Source organism: Anopheles ziemanni, chromosome 3 (genome assembly GCF_943734765.1).
Source record: "Anopheles ziemanni chromosome 3, idAnoZiCoDA_A2_x.2, whole genome shotgun sequence".
NCBI lineage: Eukaryota > Metazoa > Arthropoda > Insecta > Diptera > Culicidae > Anopheles > Anopheles ziemanni.
The window spans coordinates 53,256,205-53,273,369 of record NC_080706.1 but is presented as its reverse complement, the minus strand read 5'-3'; the positions used below and the strand labels follow the sequence as shown (position 1 = coordinate 53,273,369).

Here is a 17,165-nt window from a genome sequence, read left to right as displayed (position 1 = left end):
TCCGCCGTCTATTGATTGATTGACATCGGGGCAAATTTGGAGCAACAAGTCCGATAGACCCCCGTGGATGGCGTCTCGGCGCTTGGTGTTCGGCTAGTATGCGAAATTAATTCGTCACATACCCCCGTGCAGCACGAGGACACTCCGGTTGCTCGACATGCAAAAACTGACGTTCGCCATTTTTGTTCGGGACCAAACGCGAACACTTGGTGGCGGTGTCCAGTGTCAGTCGCGGCTGTGTCGATTATGATGAACTCCACCTGTACGCTGCTCTGCTCCCTGTTCGTTGCGCACATATTTTCACGACGCGCTGTCGGTTTTGATTTCCTTCCAGTGACAGGAGTTTAGCCTCGGGACCCCGAACGCCAAACGGGTGTTCCGATCCGGCGGGAGGATCCAACCGTCAGGAGCCCATGTACAATGTTGTGCCGTCGAATGCGTCTGACCGAGCGCCATCTTCAGCCGCCCCGCGAACCACTGGAGGGCCCGATCGTGCGTCCGTGCACCGCCCGGAAACTGCTGAATCTCGACACCGGCCCGGGCAGTACCAATCCACCTCCGTCGCCACACAACGCCATCTCGCACGCCACCATCACCATTCCGACGGGCGACACAACGGAGCCGGCCTACGAGGGACAACCATTTTCACCACGTGGTTCAAGGTAGGTGGCACTCATTTCCGTCTGCTTTTCACGGGGTCTGCTGAGTAGTTTTCCCATTGCGCTAGCTAGTTTTTCAAACGGTAATCCCTCCATGTGGACTACCTGCGCATCACCTGCAGTTCGGAGGTACGTACCTGCCCGTCAGGGCCCTTCCTCAATCGAGTTCGTTATTGGCTCTTTTTTTGTGGAGTTTACGTCTAGTTCAATAATGGAAATCATCACTTTCGCTCGTTTCCGTTCTGAGTTTTCTTTGAAAAGTTTTGCAATTCTCAAAGCCCTCGCCCGGGTGTATTTGGATACGGTGACCGTTTGTGTCAGGGGATTTAACGCATGTTGCGGTAATGAATCTTATTCTACTCCACATGACTTCAAGCACCAAAAAGGTTGGAGGATAAAACAATAACCCCATACAAACGCTAACAACAAGTAGAAATTGTTTTTATAGAAAGAAAGGAAAAACTCCATGGATTAGGATGAAACGTTTTGGAAATCTAATTAAAAATGTGAAAATTAAATGTCACATTGAAGAAAGTTTTGAAAAGCCTTCCATCGCCTTCAGCCTTCTATCGCCATAAAGCAAACAGCTGAAGGCTTCACCCAAAGCAGCGGCCACCGATTGTGCCGATTATTGGCTGCAAAGCTAAACCCAAACTTATCATTATTATGCTAATCGGTTTATGGCACCGACCATAAAGGTGTAGCGAAATTTATGAGCCGCTTCTACCAGCCCGGAGAACTGTAGCTCCGGCTGGCCTTCCCCGGTGGCAACGCTGGTGGTGGACAGCAATCAACTTTCGTACGCTGGCCACTAAATTAATTAGACTAGATTCATATCGTTCACGGTGCCCGGAACCATTTCGGCTCCGGCGATATGATCTGTCGCTTGCGTCGTGAGAGAAAACGAACGTTGGACGGGCAGTGAAGTGCGATAGTGCATCGGTAAGCCGAGCAAGATGGATGGCGTTTTGCATGCCCTCCAATGAGAATCGGTTCCCCGGTTGCTGTTAGGTAACTCGACCTATGCCGCAAAACGTAACAATAGAACGATAGATAACGGCGTCGGTTGTCGTAGATCATAAGGACAAAGGTTAACAATGAATCTGGTGTCCGAAGTAGGGAACCATCGGTGAACTATTTACTGTTACGTTTCCGAAAAAGCGGGTTCCTACAGAAATTGATTTACCTTTTTTAATGATTTCAATGCCACTGATAATAGGCTAAACCAAGTTTGTTCTAAAAGTATTTTTTTTAATAATTAGTTGGAGAAATAAAAGGCTGCCATATCGCACTAAAAGTGGTAAACATTTTTCTAAGGACTAAAAATCAGGATTCAAGGACTAAAAATCATTAGGAACAATTTAATTTTTCAACCCCTTCCCATTCATTTGATTCAAACACAAAAGCACTTGCACAAAGATATTACCGCATTTGTGATAATGTTTGCTGCATTTAGCAATAACAAAATTTGAGATCTCCTCAGAAATTTTAGCATGCCGTTTTATTATTTATTCTAAAGGGAAATGTTTGTTGATGTTTTTAAGCAAGTAAATCTTCGATTGAGTTGCCATTTGTGGCCATTATAGTCTCCATACGCTTTCGGAATACACTGCAGGTGTTAAAAATGTAGCTTCGATAAATTTCTCTCCAAAAACTGGTCAATGATTTCCGGAGGCTTGCCATACTTGGGTGGCGTTTAGAGTAAGCCTTGGTCTTCATAAAGTGCTGTACTGAGTAACCAGAAATCCATGATGTCTACCACATATCCTTCAACCAGTACATAAGATGTTACTGTAACTAGTTTTGGGTGCGTTTCGATGTATGTTTCGGAGCTCACCTTTTTGCTTCTGACCGTAGTCTTCACTTATCCACCGAAGGAAATACTAATTAAAAATATCAATATGTTCAATATGGACCTCCATGTTGATTTTTTTCTGCATGTACAATGAATAACCGGTCAATTCACAACCATTCCAAACACCATGACACTAGCAGATTGATTCTTCGATATCTTCGAGGATAATTATCCAACCTTTTCCCTGTCTAAGACCCAAAGATTTGTATGCTCAGGTCGAACGAGAACCATATTAGTACGATGGTGCAATCATTATCACGCATACGTTATATGAGCAACAAAAACGACTATTTTGAACTGGGCACATTTAAATAAAGGTGGCACTCTCTACTTCGTCTTGTGGAGAGAGAGGCTCGTAGAATGTTTGATTAAACTGACGGTTTATTAACGTAGATCTGTTTAATTAAATTGGGGGTTGTAAGCCACCAATAATTCATCATCAATGTTTTGATTAATTCAATCACAGAGGGTTTCCAAAGATAATCGAAAATCTCGATATAACAATCACCGTAAAATAAATCCTGACATCCTCAAAACATATTTTAAAACTTGTCAATCATCCACTTTGATGACCGTTCCAATCCTCTGCTTATGCAGATTTATCGCCGACCTCTTCAAACCATGTTAGCTGTCCAGCTTAGTTTTATGTCTTAGACTCTCATCGACCCGAAAGGAGCCCGACGCCGTACGCGCTAATTTCAAAGATGCGTTTTTTTAAATATGATCTGCCTTGCATCCAACAAAAAATTATACACAAACACATCTTATTTGACGATATGACTTTCCCAAGATTTTCCGCACCTCACACCACCACCGCCCACTTCGGGACTTTAATTAGACCCGCGCATAAAATCGTCTTGATGGCCAAACCCTTGCCGAAATCCTTCCCTAGACGTTGTACGCCAGCGGCTGGCATCTTCCTGGTTTCCTTTTTATTCGACCGAAGATTCGGTGGGCTTTGATTTCGCATTTTCCCAGATCCCGATTGCCATCTCCCTCGCATTGGCGCCCGGGTCCGTCGCGCGAGTGCCGTATGCGAATTATCCAATTTCGCTTCATTTCCTGCAATTTATTAGCCACATCATAATGCGCTCCCATGGCTCTACAAATCTATTTCGGGCAGTAAATCAAGCGGGTTAAATAAAGGGTGGTGTCTTTTATTTCTTGCCCCGAGTCAACGCCTCCTCCCAAACTGCCCCCCCACACTGCCCGGGTGTCAGATGCCGATTTTAGCCGATTCGCTTGCTCGACCGAGCACAACATCTGCAAAACGTTCCCCTACCAGCTCGCTGCCGGAGACTTGAAGTTTGGCCGCGGGGCCAACGGAGGGTGTCTACAAATAATAAAATAAAGAAACATACCATTTAACCACGCGAGTCGCCCCAGACATTCATGGCCCGAGAAGGAAGGAAGTAACATGGTCTAGCAAAAGCGGTACAGCAACAGCAAAAAAACAAAGACATACAGCCAACAGACATCGTAGCCACAAACATATGAGGTCGCGAAACCACTCAACACGCCACGCAACGTGACGACGCGCCAAGACGCGAAAGCGCACGGTGAAGAACTAGAAAAACATATCTATAACTTCAGAACGGCATCGCGTTTTTCCCATGCGCCTCTCGCATGAAACAGCGAGCGGGAGGCCGCGGCGCAAAATGGGGCGGCATCGTTTGATTCCCAAAATTTGATATCCAATATAGCGCATTCATATAATTAAAAATTTATGTAAATAAGATCCGACGCTCGCGCAGCCTCTCTTCCGATATCGTGTGAGGCCAGTTGCTTTCCATCGGGCCCGCTTCGTAAGGAGGTGATTTTCCTTGTATATTCCGTTTCCTTTTTTTATGGATCACCCCTGCAGGGTGGCTTGTGTCAAGCGTCTATTTTTTGCTCAGCACAATGATATGCTCACACCCGACGACCCTCGGGAGTTTCAGTTCCATGTAGCATCACTCATCAGTGATTCGCGACGTTAAGGTTTTGTTTTGTGTCTTCGTTTGGCAAACGTTTTTTGTTGCTGGTTAGTTTTAGCGCATCCTCTGGCGCACTCGTATATTTTTCGCGATTTCTCGTGCCATTCCCACCGCTCGCTTGTGTACCGTTTCGCGCATGAGGCGCGAGATTCGGACCCCCTATTCTCGATTCCAAGAACGGCTTCGGGATGCGCATCCCGACAGCAATGCGCATCGCGCAGGCTCTAATGCTCTAATGAACCTAGGATTCGGCCAAATTAGAAACGTCTCGGACGACGGAACCCAAAAGGCCGGGACGGGGAGACTCCCGAAGGCATCAAGCCGCCAGCGCCCCCCATCCCCCCAAAAACAAAAAAACCTTTGGCTTGGAATGGATCGCAAACATTTTTGGCAAAAATAATAATAGCTCCAAACAAATGTCAGTCAAATATGCTTTTTGGCATACTTTCCGACCAAAAGGGGTTTTGTTTTGGGCTGCTCAAAACAACGCGATGGAGTTCGGAGTCGGGAACTTTAATACGAGACGCTAGACATTACATTGAATAAACATCATAGGATGCATGCAATTTCATCCTAAAGAACGAAATCAGAAATTTAAAAAAAAAATTTTATAATTGTTTCCGATGACAATCTGCCAAAAAAAAAGTTAAATAGTGTAGTTACCGTATCAAGCTGCCAAAGAATAAAATAAATAACACTGCACGAAGCAGAATTTTCTATTCATTGAGGGTTTTGGAGGGTGGTTATAAAACTAAATTTTCCTGAAAGTTAAGCGCTTTTTATTCTTTCTTTAAAATATTCTCTTCATCAAACTACGCCGTAGTACGGTACAAAGAAATCCGTGTTTTTCTCAAAGCATTTACAACAGTTACAACTTTTCAATGAACGATTTAAAGCCCTAAAAATGGTCCTCCTTGCAAACTATTTAACGACACTTCCTGTTCAGCTCACCTAATTCCAACGAGCTCCTTCCCAAGGGCCACCCGATTATATCACACTGCACCGTTGCATTCCTGCATCCCCAAGGCACCCGTTCGAAGAATCGGCCTACAAAGACCAAAGCACACCAGAGAAACGGGAATCTCGCGGTATTTCGTTTTGTTCTCCGTTTCTGACCAATTTATATGATGTCCCCCCCCCCGTACTGCTGTCGATTCGGCAGTATACACCTTGAAGGCGTTTCAGTTTTCTTCCCTGCGCCTGTGCTTCCGCGAGTCCGCGGCTTCGTTCGTAAATTGTTCCTGTCATCAACATCGTTGCTGTCCTGCGGTGTCATTGGATGAATGTGGAAGCCAAACGGAGTGAGTCGGGGCGAGGAAACGGAACGGTTGGAACCGTGAGTCATTTGGTGAGGATCGCGAAACCCCAAAAGCTGCTGCGTATCAGCTTGGTCTGGTGTGGTCCTTCAGGCTTAGGCGATCTACGTTGGTGGCTTAGAGGTTGTGGTTTATTTTTTGTTAAAATGTTGGGCTGCTTGTATGAGTGATATGATTAAAATGACAACAGTCCCTAAGGCGCCTTGCAAGTGACAAGCTTCATCGTAACCAGGACGGCAAACATCGTCAATTCTAAACAGTTGTGGATCGTAATCGCTGTCCGGATGCGTGGTACCATAACTCTCCACCCGAAGCTATTTTTATCGGTCTCAAACGTTGAGAACACCAGAAACATAAATGCTCACTACTGTCGGCGACTTCTCCGCAGCGCCAAAATTATGTTCCCCCGTAGTTCGCAACGCCGCGGAAGGGTGTGAAGGCGCTAGAGAGCTTATTTGCTGTTGATTCATAAAAGTTCCAAAACAAAAAGCAGCACAAAAAATACAAACAAGAGATCCAACGAGAGACCACAAAATAAAACAGAAAAATTAAATAAACCCCTTCACAGTTGGAAACAACTTTCACACGCTATGGAAGGAACGATCGCTTCGCTGCTGGGTAGATCATCTCCTTCACGAATCACCGTCGCTGACTGGGAGCCTTGAATCGCTGGGGTTTTCCAGAGCCAACACGGTTCCGTAGAATCTGCGGTCCCGGAGACAAAGCGGCCGAGCGATGCTCTGCACACCTCCGAAGCTGCGCCCGATCGTTTGCTGTTAATTTATACATTTTTCTTCCAACACATGCCTCTAAGGGAGGAGAGGAAACCCTGGCTTTCTTGATCCGGCACGAACTCAACCGATACTATCGTGCACTCATAATTCGCTCGCAACAGTCATCGCCAGTTTCAGGCCGGCAAAGGCTCGTCGCCGCCCGGCTGGACGTCATTATAAGAGACCCTGCACACTCACACCCTACCCTTCTGTTGTCTTTCCAAACAGGAAACCGAACGAGTGCCCCAAAACGCCACTGATGATCGTTAATTTAAACATTCCGCCTGGCACGGAGACGCTGGCGCCGAAAAGCGCATCCCGAGCCGAGCGCCACAAGCTGCCACCCTTCTGCGTGCAGTACCGCAACCTGACACGCTTCTGTTCCGCGCCCGCTGCCAGTTCCGGTGTTCCAGCGACCAGCGGGGCCGGCACCACCCCGCACATCCTCGGACCCAACGGTGGAACGGGGAGCGGTGCCATGATACCTCAAATCTTCATCCAGAGCTTCGAGCTGCAGGATCGCCGGGCTGCGGACGGGCAGGGCCCGGTGGCGGCAGCGGGCGCCGATGGCCAACCCGGTAGCCAGCAATACAACATCATCACCGAGAATGACGAGGACACGTTCGCCACGCTGCTGCTGGACAACATTTCCAACATTTCGCTCGAAATGATTCAGCGCCACCAGCAGAAGCTGCTCGGCACGGCGGGATCTTCGCTAACCGAGGGTCATCTGGTGACGGGGGCTAGCGGGGGCAGTGTTGGGACCTGTGTCCAACACGCCGACGGCTGCAGCAGTATGGAGCGAACGGAGAGCAAGACTTCCACCGACGGAGCGCTGGCGCTGGACATGCGGATGGACTCAACTGAGGAGGGCGAAGGACGACGGGGGGAGATGTCGGCTGGACAGCGCCGGTCGGGGGCCGTCCAGGAAGCGGGAGATGAGCAGCAGTCCGACATTCCACCCGGCTACCGGTCGCTGTGCTATCGTACGCCGAGTCCCAAAACTCGCCAGATTATCCGCGTGGACATTGTTACCAGCCGGGAAAAGTATTGAACTCACGCATCCTTGCGGAAAATGCCACTGCGATGATTGTTTGAGAAAGCCGTGAAAAATCATTTAGTTGTTATGTAAAGACTTCAGTAAAAAGTAGAAAAAAACATCGATAATAAAACAAACAGTTTGTTTCAAAAGTTATCATTTAATCAACAGTTTATTGGCGAATTCTGCATAAATAATATTAAAAAACTCAAGCAGGTATCTTTCGGCAGGTTTTTTCCTCACATAGAAAAGTAAGAACATGTTTCTGATTTGTTGTGGCATATATTTGCAAATAGAACGAGCTATGTCACAAAAAATATCGCTATCGCAAATTCTCACCATTCGTCAATAACTTTGTGTTCTCTTATTCGAGTCTGAATTTTATGTAATTTTTCCACATACATTAGCTAACATACATATCGCATATTAAAAGCAGCTGTCTGATTATGGTTATATATTATTACCATACAAAATTAGAGTGATTGATTAGGAAAACATTATAGCACATTCACTATTTTCATTGCTTCATCTTCTTTAAAAACGAATGATGATAACTCAAGCTAAAAAAGATATGTTCCTCTGGGAATTTTTATAACTTTATACTGTTTAGAATAATCTACCATCTTTTTTAAACACATTTATACAAATATCTTAAATGCATCAACAATATTTACCTTACGCACCACGCAAAACAAACTCACCGAAGGCTGTTCCAGCTGTAGAAGGAGCATTTTAGAAAGCGAAGTAGATAGCAATCGGCACCAGGTGAAAGCAAAGACCTTGAGCCTGGCTCACAGCTGGAACAGAAAATTGCAGATCCCAAGTCCAACCAAGCCAGCTGGCTGGATGCAATGCACCGATGCAAACGCCGAACCCATAAAGAAAAGCTAAAACCACTCCTCTCACCTAATTAGTTTCCCATCCAATCCTACGACCCATGCTCTGATCCATCGACGCGGACCGACTTTAAGATGCCGGGCTTTTGAAAATCCAATTTGTATTTCGCATTTTAAAACTGCATCTGAATGGGCTCGTACGGCGTAAGAGTGTGCTACAAATTAACCAAAAGAATGGCAATAAAATCGAGAATGCACTACATTGTCGCACTAATGCTCCGGATCGATCGCTCGTTGTCGGAAGGTGGCCGCCGGGCGTCGTCTGGAGTCGTAAAAATGTTTAATAGCGGAAACATAAAAGCCAGAAAACACGGCCACCGACGCGCCGCCTCGAAGGCGGTGCAGCTTCTTTTTCGACAAGTTTGACATTTATTTCATCGAACTTTACTTCCGTAAATTAGTTCATCATTCATGTGAACAAGTTTTTCTTTATTAAACTATTTTAATGATTTTTAACCTTCTTTTTCTTTAATATGTCGGACTCTAGATGAGACGAATAAGCCCCTCAAGCGATGATAGCATTGTTAGGACCGCAGGCATAGCTTCATCTTCAAGAGGTCAATCAACTTTCCAAGAATTTCGCTCTGCACACAAACTAACCGTGCATGATTGGCGAATGTGTATACTGTTTGGACCGCTCGTTTTGTTGATTATTTTTTCCACATCGGATGTTTTCTGCAGGATCGTACCTTTTCGCCGGGGGTTTCTAATCCAAATTGGCAAACATCGATCGATGCACGGATCCGACCTCGCGCTACCCCTCGCCTTTCATTCAACTTCACCCGAAAGGTGCATACAGTTCTGGGGTGGAATTATGGACTGTCCTCTGCAAAAGCCCTGATCTCGAAAACGGTCCAAAATGTAGCACGCAAGAGCCACCACAACAAGCGAATACGGGCATGAGCCATCCAGTGGTAAGAAGATATAAAAATAGCACCGAGGAACCAAAGGAAGATATAAAAATAAAAACGAGAAAAAACCCCGTGCAACCCAAAATCATAGGGCTCAATTTCGTTCAATGGGATAGGTGGTGGCGTTTTTTTTGTTTTCTTTCATCCCTTTCTCTTCCCAATGTTTGAAAAAGTTTTGTTTTTGCTCGAAATCCGACCAACGGTGCTGTATTTATGAGTCCTAATGATATGGGCCGACAAGAAGATGCGCCATTACACCGTAGCACCGCAATATGGGGATAATTAAAATAATATATTACCCAAACGGCCACACTGTCCATGCACGAGCATACAACCCCCGTCGAACAGCATCGACAACGCGACGTCAAGTTCAATCGGCCGATCGCTCGACTCGATCAATGGCGGTCGGCTTCCGCCAGGACTTTGGAGGCCTTCAGTTATGCGTACAAGAGTTCGATAGCAAACGCAAACGGACCAGAGGGGCGTCTACATCGGACACCTCTCCCAAACTCGCCCGCATAGATAACCCAGCGAACCGACGTCAGTCGGCGCTATGATATCCTTAAGTAAATGACAGTTTCAACGAGCGGTACCGGGCGGATCGCTTTGTGTTTCGTGTGCCGCCTGCGTTCTGACTACATATCACGCAGCGGACCCCCTGCCAGGAGTGCCGGCGCCTAGACAGGGCTGTGCGAAGCCGAAAGCCACCGAAGGGTGCCTCTTTCCACCTCATTTCGCCAAATGCTACGGCCAACGAAGATTCCGGCGTCCAGCATGCGTGCATGCCCTCGTGAGCTCGTGAGGAACCTAGCAGAACCTTTTACGTTCTCTACTCTCCTTCGTACAGGGGATCTCCTGGAAAGGCTCGCTATAGAGATCTTTTACACGAGATCGAAATCTTGGAGATTACGGAAAGGCTAAACTGCTTGCTACGCATCCTTTGGTGTTGGTATTTGCCATCCCATCCAGGTCGATCAGGTATCGCGGAGTTGGTGTTCAGCCACGTGGATCAAGGATCCCGGCACCCATTTGGACTGGTAATTTGCCTTAACAAATAATACCTAATGAAGGATAGATCACAGCTCGATCCCAAGAGCCCGACATAAAACGTAAAATTTGCACTTCATTCAGAAATTCAGAAGAACACCCAGTTGAAATTTGGGTCTGGCTAGACTCTTGAATAATTACCTAAAGTACCTTTGGCCAATTATTAGAGATCCCAGATATTCTCTAATGATTCATATTTTCAAGTTTATCCCAGTGAGAAAGATCATGAATACAGCAAAATATTTGTAGATAGTCTGTTTGGCCACTATAACAAATAATAGGTGATTGTAACAGTTACCAAAGGTTTTAGTTTAGGCATAATGCGCTTTTCCAATGATCTGCGGAGTCAATCAAACACATCGTGAAACTCCATACTTGACTTTAGGCATTCGGTAAACTTGTAGAAAACCAATTTTGTTGAAAAATATATGATGATCAGGTATACTAATATGTTTAAAACAGTAGTGAAATATGACCATGACATAGTGAACAGTTTTCCGTAAATTCACTGACAAAGTTTTCTAGCCATTTAAAAGGACAATCATCGTTTGTAACTCGTCAATGATCATTTGTAAAGAAGATTAACATTCCATCATGCTTGAAGTACTGCCTCTCATCAACTTCCCCATTAGATCGTTGGCGTACCATTGTTGACGTACGAAAGCAACATCAATTGTTCCAGGCCAAGACTTACTCTTGCCTGCTGCTTGCTTTTGCAGAAATTGGATTTAACATATTACTAACGATGTTCGAGAGGGCAAAGAGTGGGAGACGTCTTACAAAAAAACAACGACTTTACAACCAAAATAACCAGCGATAAAACGAACTCTCGACAGCAAAGTTCCGATTCATTTCGCCGTGGCTCGTCAGCAGACAGCACTCAATACGATGGCGGTGATGGTACTGCCGATGAGGCTGCTGATTTATGACTGCATCATTGCTACCCCGCGCGCTTTGCTTCTTCTGCTTGTCATTTAACTCCCACCTCCCTCTCTCTGTTCGGCATTACCCTCAACCCTCGGAGGAGGAAACGAACAATTGGTAGAGAAAATTCGTTGCACTAACGATTGGAACGATCGCTCATTTTCCCTGCGGCCAGGCGAAAACAATTTGCCGAAGGCCAATGGCGAAATAAACAAACGATCATTACTCGCGGGCTATGGCTCACCAATGCGGAATTCCATTTCGACGCACATTTACGTGCTCAGTTACACGGTAAACGACATCGCACTGGCCGTTAATTTGTTTGAATTTGTCTGTTCCCGGCTCGACGTCGTCAGTGCTGTCGCAGACTTAATAAGCAATAAGACATAATTAGCCCGCAATATTTCGCCCAAACGTCTATGTCCCTGGACTCGCCCCACGAACAAGGCAGTTTGTTTCGTGCAGTCTTCTTCTGCTACCTCGAAATCTTCGACACCCATCAATCCCAGCTGATCCTGGCCGGCCGGCTCGAGTCTACCTGACCCAGAAGGATAAGGTCCACTAACACCAGCCATCCAGGTATTTGTTTCATTTCGTCTCTTTTTTAGGTGTAAGTCTTCGTTCTGCTTCGGAGCTCCGTTAGTGCTCCTACACGCCTATGAGCTTCAGTGCATCAGACACATTCGGTATCTTCGTGTCTATGGTGCAAATCACCTCCCCCTAATCTTTCTAGATCTACCTGAAGGTACCCTGATTTCTGCCTATGCTCTCAGGCTATGGGTTCATTAGTTTCTCTAGCTCCCTCCAGGCGGGTCTGGCAGTGGATAATGCAGCTTGTCGCGGGTAAATGATCACTGCTAACGATATTTGGCCAACAGTTCCTGTGACCTGCACTTGGACTCGCGCTAAATGCGATCGAGCTGACCCCGTCCAGGCAACACTGTGTCTACGATCGTTGCCTTGCTTGCATGGTGGCAGGATTATTGGGATTTCAACAAACAAACAAAACGAAAAATACCATCATCTCGGGCAACCTTTTCAAGCACACAACGAGCATACAGGTTTAACTTTTTGTCGCTCGCAAACTATGCTAATGAAACTATAATGATAGCTTTGTGCAACTTAGTTTTGCCGGGGCGATCGCGCAGGACGATCGTGACCGAACGGACCTACAATGTGGGTCTCCGTACGAACCTGGTGCAAGCAATCAAATTGGCACGATCTCCGCAATCATCGTGTGCCTCGAAATGCATCAGCAGCTGCCTCGCCAAAGTGATGCTGGTTCCCCTTTTCCATCCTATCGATGCTGCTCTCCGGAGACTGTTCCAAGTGCGGTAAGTGTTACCAGCGTTTTCGTCTTCGGTGGATGAAGGCGCGGAGTCTGGAACCAACCCGCAACATAAAACACGACCAACCGAACGCACCACCGGCTCACCAGCGCACATTTACGGCGGCTTTTAATGGCATTTTAAGACACAAAACACCGGCTGGTCCCGCGGACGGCTCGAGCACACCTTGTTCGACATCGCGCCGGCCGGGGGCGATTAGTGTGGGGTTTAAATCATTTGCCTGTCGTTAGCAGTTGATTGTCCCGGCGTGTTGATGCCGTTGATAGACGCTCATCTTGCGGACAGGCCGAGACTAATTGTGTTAGATCCTTGGGATCCGATTCCAGGTGACTCATGGTGAGAAAGGGAAGGGAGTTCTTTTGATTGGTCAATGATTTGTAGCACAAGAGAACTACTCGGACACTAAAGTGTAGAACGAAATTAACATAAATTTCGTCGATGAAAATTGAAACGAGAGAGTTGATGGTTATTGTATTGTACTGAGTTGAAATGAAATTCGAAAAAAAATGTTCTTTTAAAGGAAATATGTTGAGTAAATCAATGAAATGTATGATCACATTGTTCAATGGTCCTGTTGATATCATTATTCGTCACCACATGTGCACAGAACAAGAACGCCGTCCAAGCGGCAGCTAATGAGCAACAGTGATTTCCTATTACCACATCTGCTTATTTTCATTTTTTCCTTCAATTCTTCCCTCCACTCGCGAATTGTTGCGCGAATGGTAAACGTGTCAACTTGATAGCTTTTTTATAACTTCATTCCGTGTTTTAATTTGACTCCTTCGTTTAATTAGCTCGCCTCCGTTTCGCAACCGAGGGGAAAACCGATTCGCCGCAGCGGCGATATGTAAATGCGGCGTTTAAAGAGGGGGAAGCAAAACCCGTCGGGTGTCAGCACGGATTAAACGCGCGAATCCTATTATGCGCCACCAGCAGCAGCATCATCAGCGCAGCCATCGCCATCGACCGGGGGTTGGATCGATACGCCGCGGAATGCCGGTCGTCTGCGAACGGGGAACAAGACCCGGGCAGGGTGTTAGCATTGTCACACGCACCAGCTTCGGTGGACGAATGGGTGGCGAGGTCACCTTCCCGTGTGAACTTACCGATTCCGCAGAGTCCGCGAAAAACGTGCGAACAGGAGGCGCGCTCCTGCGGGCAGCCGGTGCAGGGCTTGGGACCGACGGTGTACACCGGTTCGGCGACGATGTTCCCGCGGGGATAGTAGTAGCAAACGACCAGATAGCCACCGTGCATTTCGGCCGCACCGCACCCGACGAACTGTGTCCGGGCCCAGATGAGTTGCGTGTAGTTAGACACGCTTGCGAATGACGTGTGTGTTAAAAAAAAATAAAATCAAGCAACGGTAACGGAGGGCAGGACCGATGTCTTTGCATACACTTACTCTTCCTTCTGTAGAGCGTTGAGTGGAAGGTTGGGGTTGTGATGTTCCTTCTCATTGAACCAAGTACTTAAAGCAAGCGCTTCCCAGTGCACAAGAGGCGGTTTAGGATGGAAGAAAATGTTTTGTTCGATCTGATAGAACGGATCACCTAGAGACAGCGAAGATTTTCATTAACATTTCCATCCTCCAAATTGAATTTCCGATTTGAACTAACCAATAAATTTGCATTCATCATATTCCACGATGCACTGGCGAACCCATCTTTCAGCCATGGCCTGCAAATCGCTATCCCAATGCTAAAAATAATATAAATATAAGAAGAAAATATGAAAAACATGAATTCTTCCAAAAATTAAATCGGTACCACTTGTTAGTAAATTTTTAAAACCAATAAATGTATTATTGATGAATCTCTATAATAATTGCAACTAATGCTTACCAACAACTGCATATCGAGAGCAGGTCGCTGGGGATTCGTTGCAACTTTATTGCGTAGCCCGTTATGTCCCATCATGAAACTTTTTATACTTTTCTCATCCAAAACCAGCGGTTTAAACTTCTTGCACCTCGGATGGGTCTGGTTGGCCTTTCGAAGTGCGTATTCCAATATGAAAAATGTTTACTTCGGTCAACCTGCTTGAATGCAAGAACTTACCTCGTAGCACATCGTATGTGGACGTCCATTGCAGGTGTTCCTATCGGAGCAAAATTCTATGTGATCCTGATCAAATATGGTCCACTGGTATTGTGCTTCGGCAACGGTAAGGATTCCCAGCAGCAACAATAAGCTCCTTGTCTTCCTGGCTTCTTTCAGATACTTTGCCATTTCTATATAAATGTGTGACAGTGTGCTGCGATAGTAAATATTAGCGCTGGAATAATCGCCGAGGCCTACTACTATTGTTGTTTATTTGTGGGAATAAAATAAGGAGGGCTTTCGGTAAAGTGCCAACAAAGTCTCCGAAAACACACACAGCAGATGTGTGATAAATGTTTAATCGCACGCGGTGTTATAGTTGCACATAAACAGTTTTTATTACCGTTATTACCCTTACCTTATGGACGAAAAGGAACGGTACAGCACCATCGGATAGACAAAGCATCGGTGTTTGCGAATTTATTACCAAAGTGGACGGACTTATCTACCTCCATTCCGCTTCACTACTCTCCGATGTTTTACTTCCGAAAGGATGAGAAGTGTAATGGAATTGCATCGAAATCATTAATTCTCCTTCCAGTATAACAAATGGACAGCATCATAAAATGTACGTTCGAGAAAAAACCATCACGAGTTGAATGATTTAATTCTCTTGCACAAACAACACTAGACTTTTCCTTTACAGTTTTATTTTGTGGATGCAAATTTTCTTCAACTTTTTACAAGGTCGATCTCGTTCTCGGAACCGTTTTGCTTCGTGAAATTATAAATGTCTCTTAAATTGGGTTTTTTGCATCCTTTCCAATTTCAGTCTATCTTTATTTCATTTCCTTACCATATCCACCCACCTTCACCGGAAAGGGGAAGACCTACCGTTATTGCAAACATTTTCCCACCAAAAGCAACACGCTTCTTCTCTATTTTACGTTTCTAAACCGCTGGCGGCACGATAAAACATATTCACGAAACCAGGATTGAACTATCGGTTCCAAGAGCAGCCAGAAAGAGGATACAATAAAAAAACTCCTCCTACCTATTTATAATTCGGAGTATTATTATTTTATTTATCTTTATTTCCCTTCGTGGCGCTTCTTTCTTCTGCTGCGCCCAGGAGATCGCAAAGGAGTGGACGCATGTGAACGACGGCCAGAAGGAAGCGTTCCGTCCGGTGGACGAGGGGTGAAAAAGGCAACCGGAGGATGGGAATAGGGGAAAAAAAATCAAAAGTATACTATATATCACCAACGATTACCCTCGCGCCATGGTCGCGTTTTGATGATTTATCACGAACATATCTGTCTAGCGGAGTAGATTTCGGAAGGTTTCCTTTCCCGTTTACCCTCCGGAGTCATCAGGCTGTCTCCGGACGAGCCTAGCGAGCGCTAGGCTAGCGGGCCTTCTCAACCCGTCCAATGAGTGTCGGGCCAGTGCTGCGATTATGAGAGTTTATGTTGTGCCAGCGAACATAAAAGCGTACAAGAATGAAATAAGGCAGCTGATGAGAGAATATGTTGCGCCCCACTCCACACTAAAGACCGCATGGTGAAATGAATAGTCTGATGAGCAGATGAAAACATTCGCAGTTGTTGCACGTTGCCTTTTGATGCTGGACAAAAAATCGGATTAACTATCATTTCCATGTTTTGTTGAACCAACAGACTCATATTTCCTTGGCAACAAATCATCCCGATCATTATTGAGAATTATTTAAAAATGGTTCACTAGCTTTCATTCAGAGTATCGTGTGTTTTATTTTAAATAAAAATGGGGAAAATAGATTATTTAAACGTATCAGAAAAGCTATGATATCCTTTCCTTAGAAATTTTCTTCAATAAACAGATGAACACATTCATTAATATTTAATCTCCAAACCTTTGTTTGTCGCCAGCTGCACCCACTGTGCGGATGCTGTCGCTTCCAACCACATATCGTACGATAGAAAAGATAGACATTAATAACACCCCATCTGCGTTGCGACGATTGTGGCGTTGAAGACCATTCGGGTGGTTTTTTGCTTCACCTTCCTACTCCACGCCCGATGGCGGTCAATTTTCGTGGCAATCACAAATCAAAACGCAAGCGCCAACTTATGCCGCGCGTCCACCCATTTAATCGCCCGACCCTTCGTGAGCCACCCGGACCTCCCCCTCGGAAACCCGACGACTTTGAGCTGACCAGCGCAGAGATGGTTATTATTTCGGTAAAATATTAATGTTCCAGCGATACCGATCGAATGCGGTTATTAAAATGATTCGTGTTGCGTATTTTTATTCCGAACACAGTTTGCGCACGCCGCTTATCCCTTTTCGGTTTCCAATATGTTAGTGGATGGGAAAAACAACCCGTGTCGCGT

The 17,165-nt window shown here is 45.7% G+C and overlaps 2 protein-coding genes across 2 annotated transcripts; one reads left to right on the top strand and one right to left on the bottom strand.

Annotated features, from left to right (window-relative positions):
- The first annotated feature begins 420 nt into the window (after window positions 1-420).
- LOC131288817 (uncharacterized) lies at window positions 421-7,633 on the top strand. The gene is made up of 2 exons (XM_058317994.1): window positions 421-662; window positions 6,808-7,633. Exons 1-2 carry the CDS (start codon window positions 421-423, stop codon window positions 7,631-7,633), a joined length of 1,068 nt encoding a protein of 355 aa, XP_058173977.1.
- Window positions 7,634-13,639: 6,006 nt separating this feature from the next.
- Window positions 13,640-14,979, bottom strand: LOC131284985 (venom allergen 5-like). The gene is made up of 6 exons (XM_058313845.1): window positions 14,809-14,979; window positions 14,593-14,739; window positions 14,368-14,449; window positions 14,154-14,301; window positions 13,855-14,069; window positions 13,640-13,752 (listed from the first exon to the last, which is right to left on the bottom strand). The coding sequence occupies exons 1-6, from the start codon at window positions 14,977-14,979 to the stop codon at window positions 13,640-13,642; spliced, it is 876 nt and encodes a 291-aa protein (XP_058169828.1).
- Window positions 14,980-17,165: the final 2,186 nt, after the last annotated feature.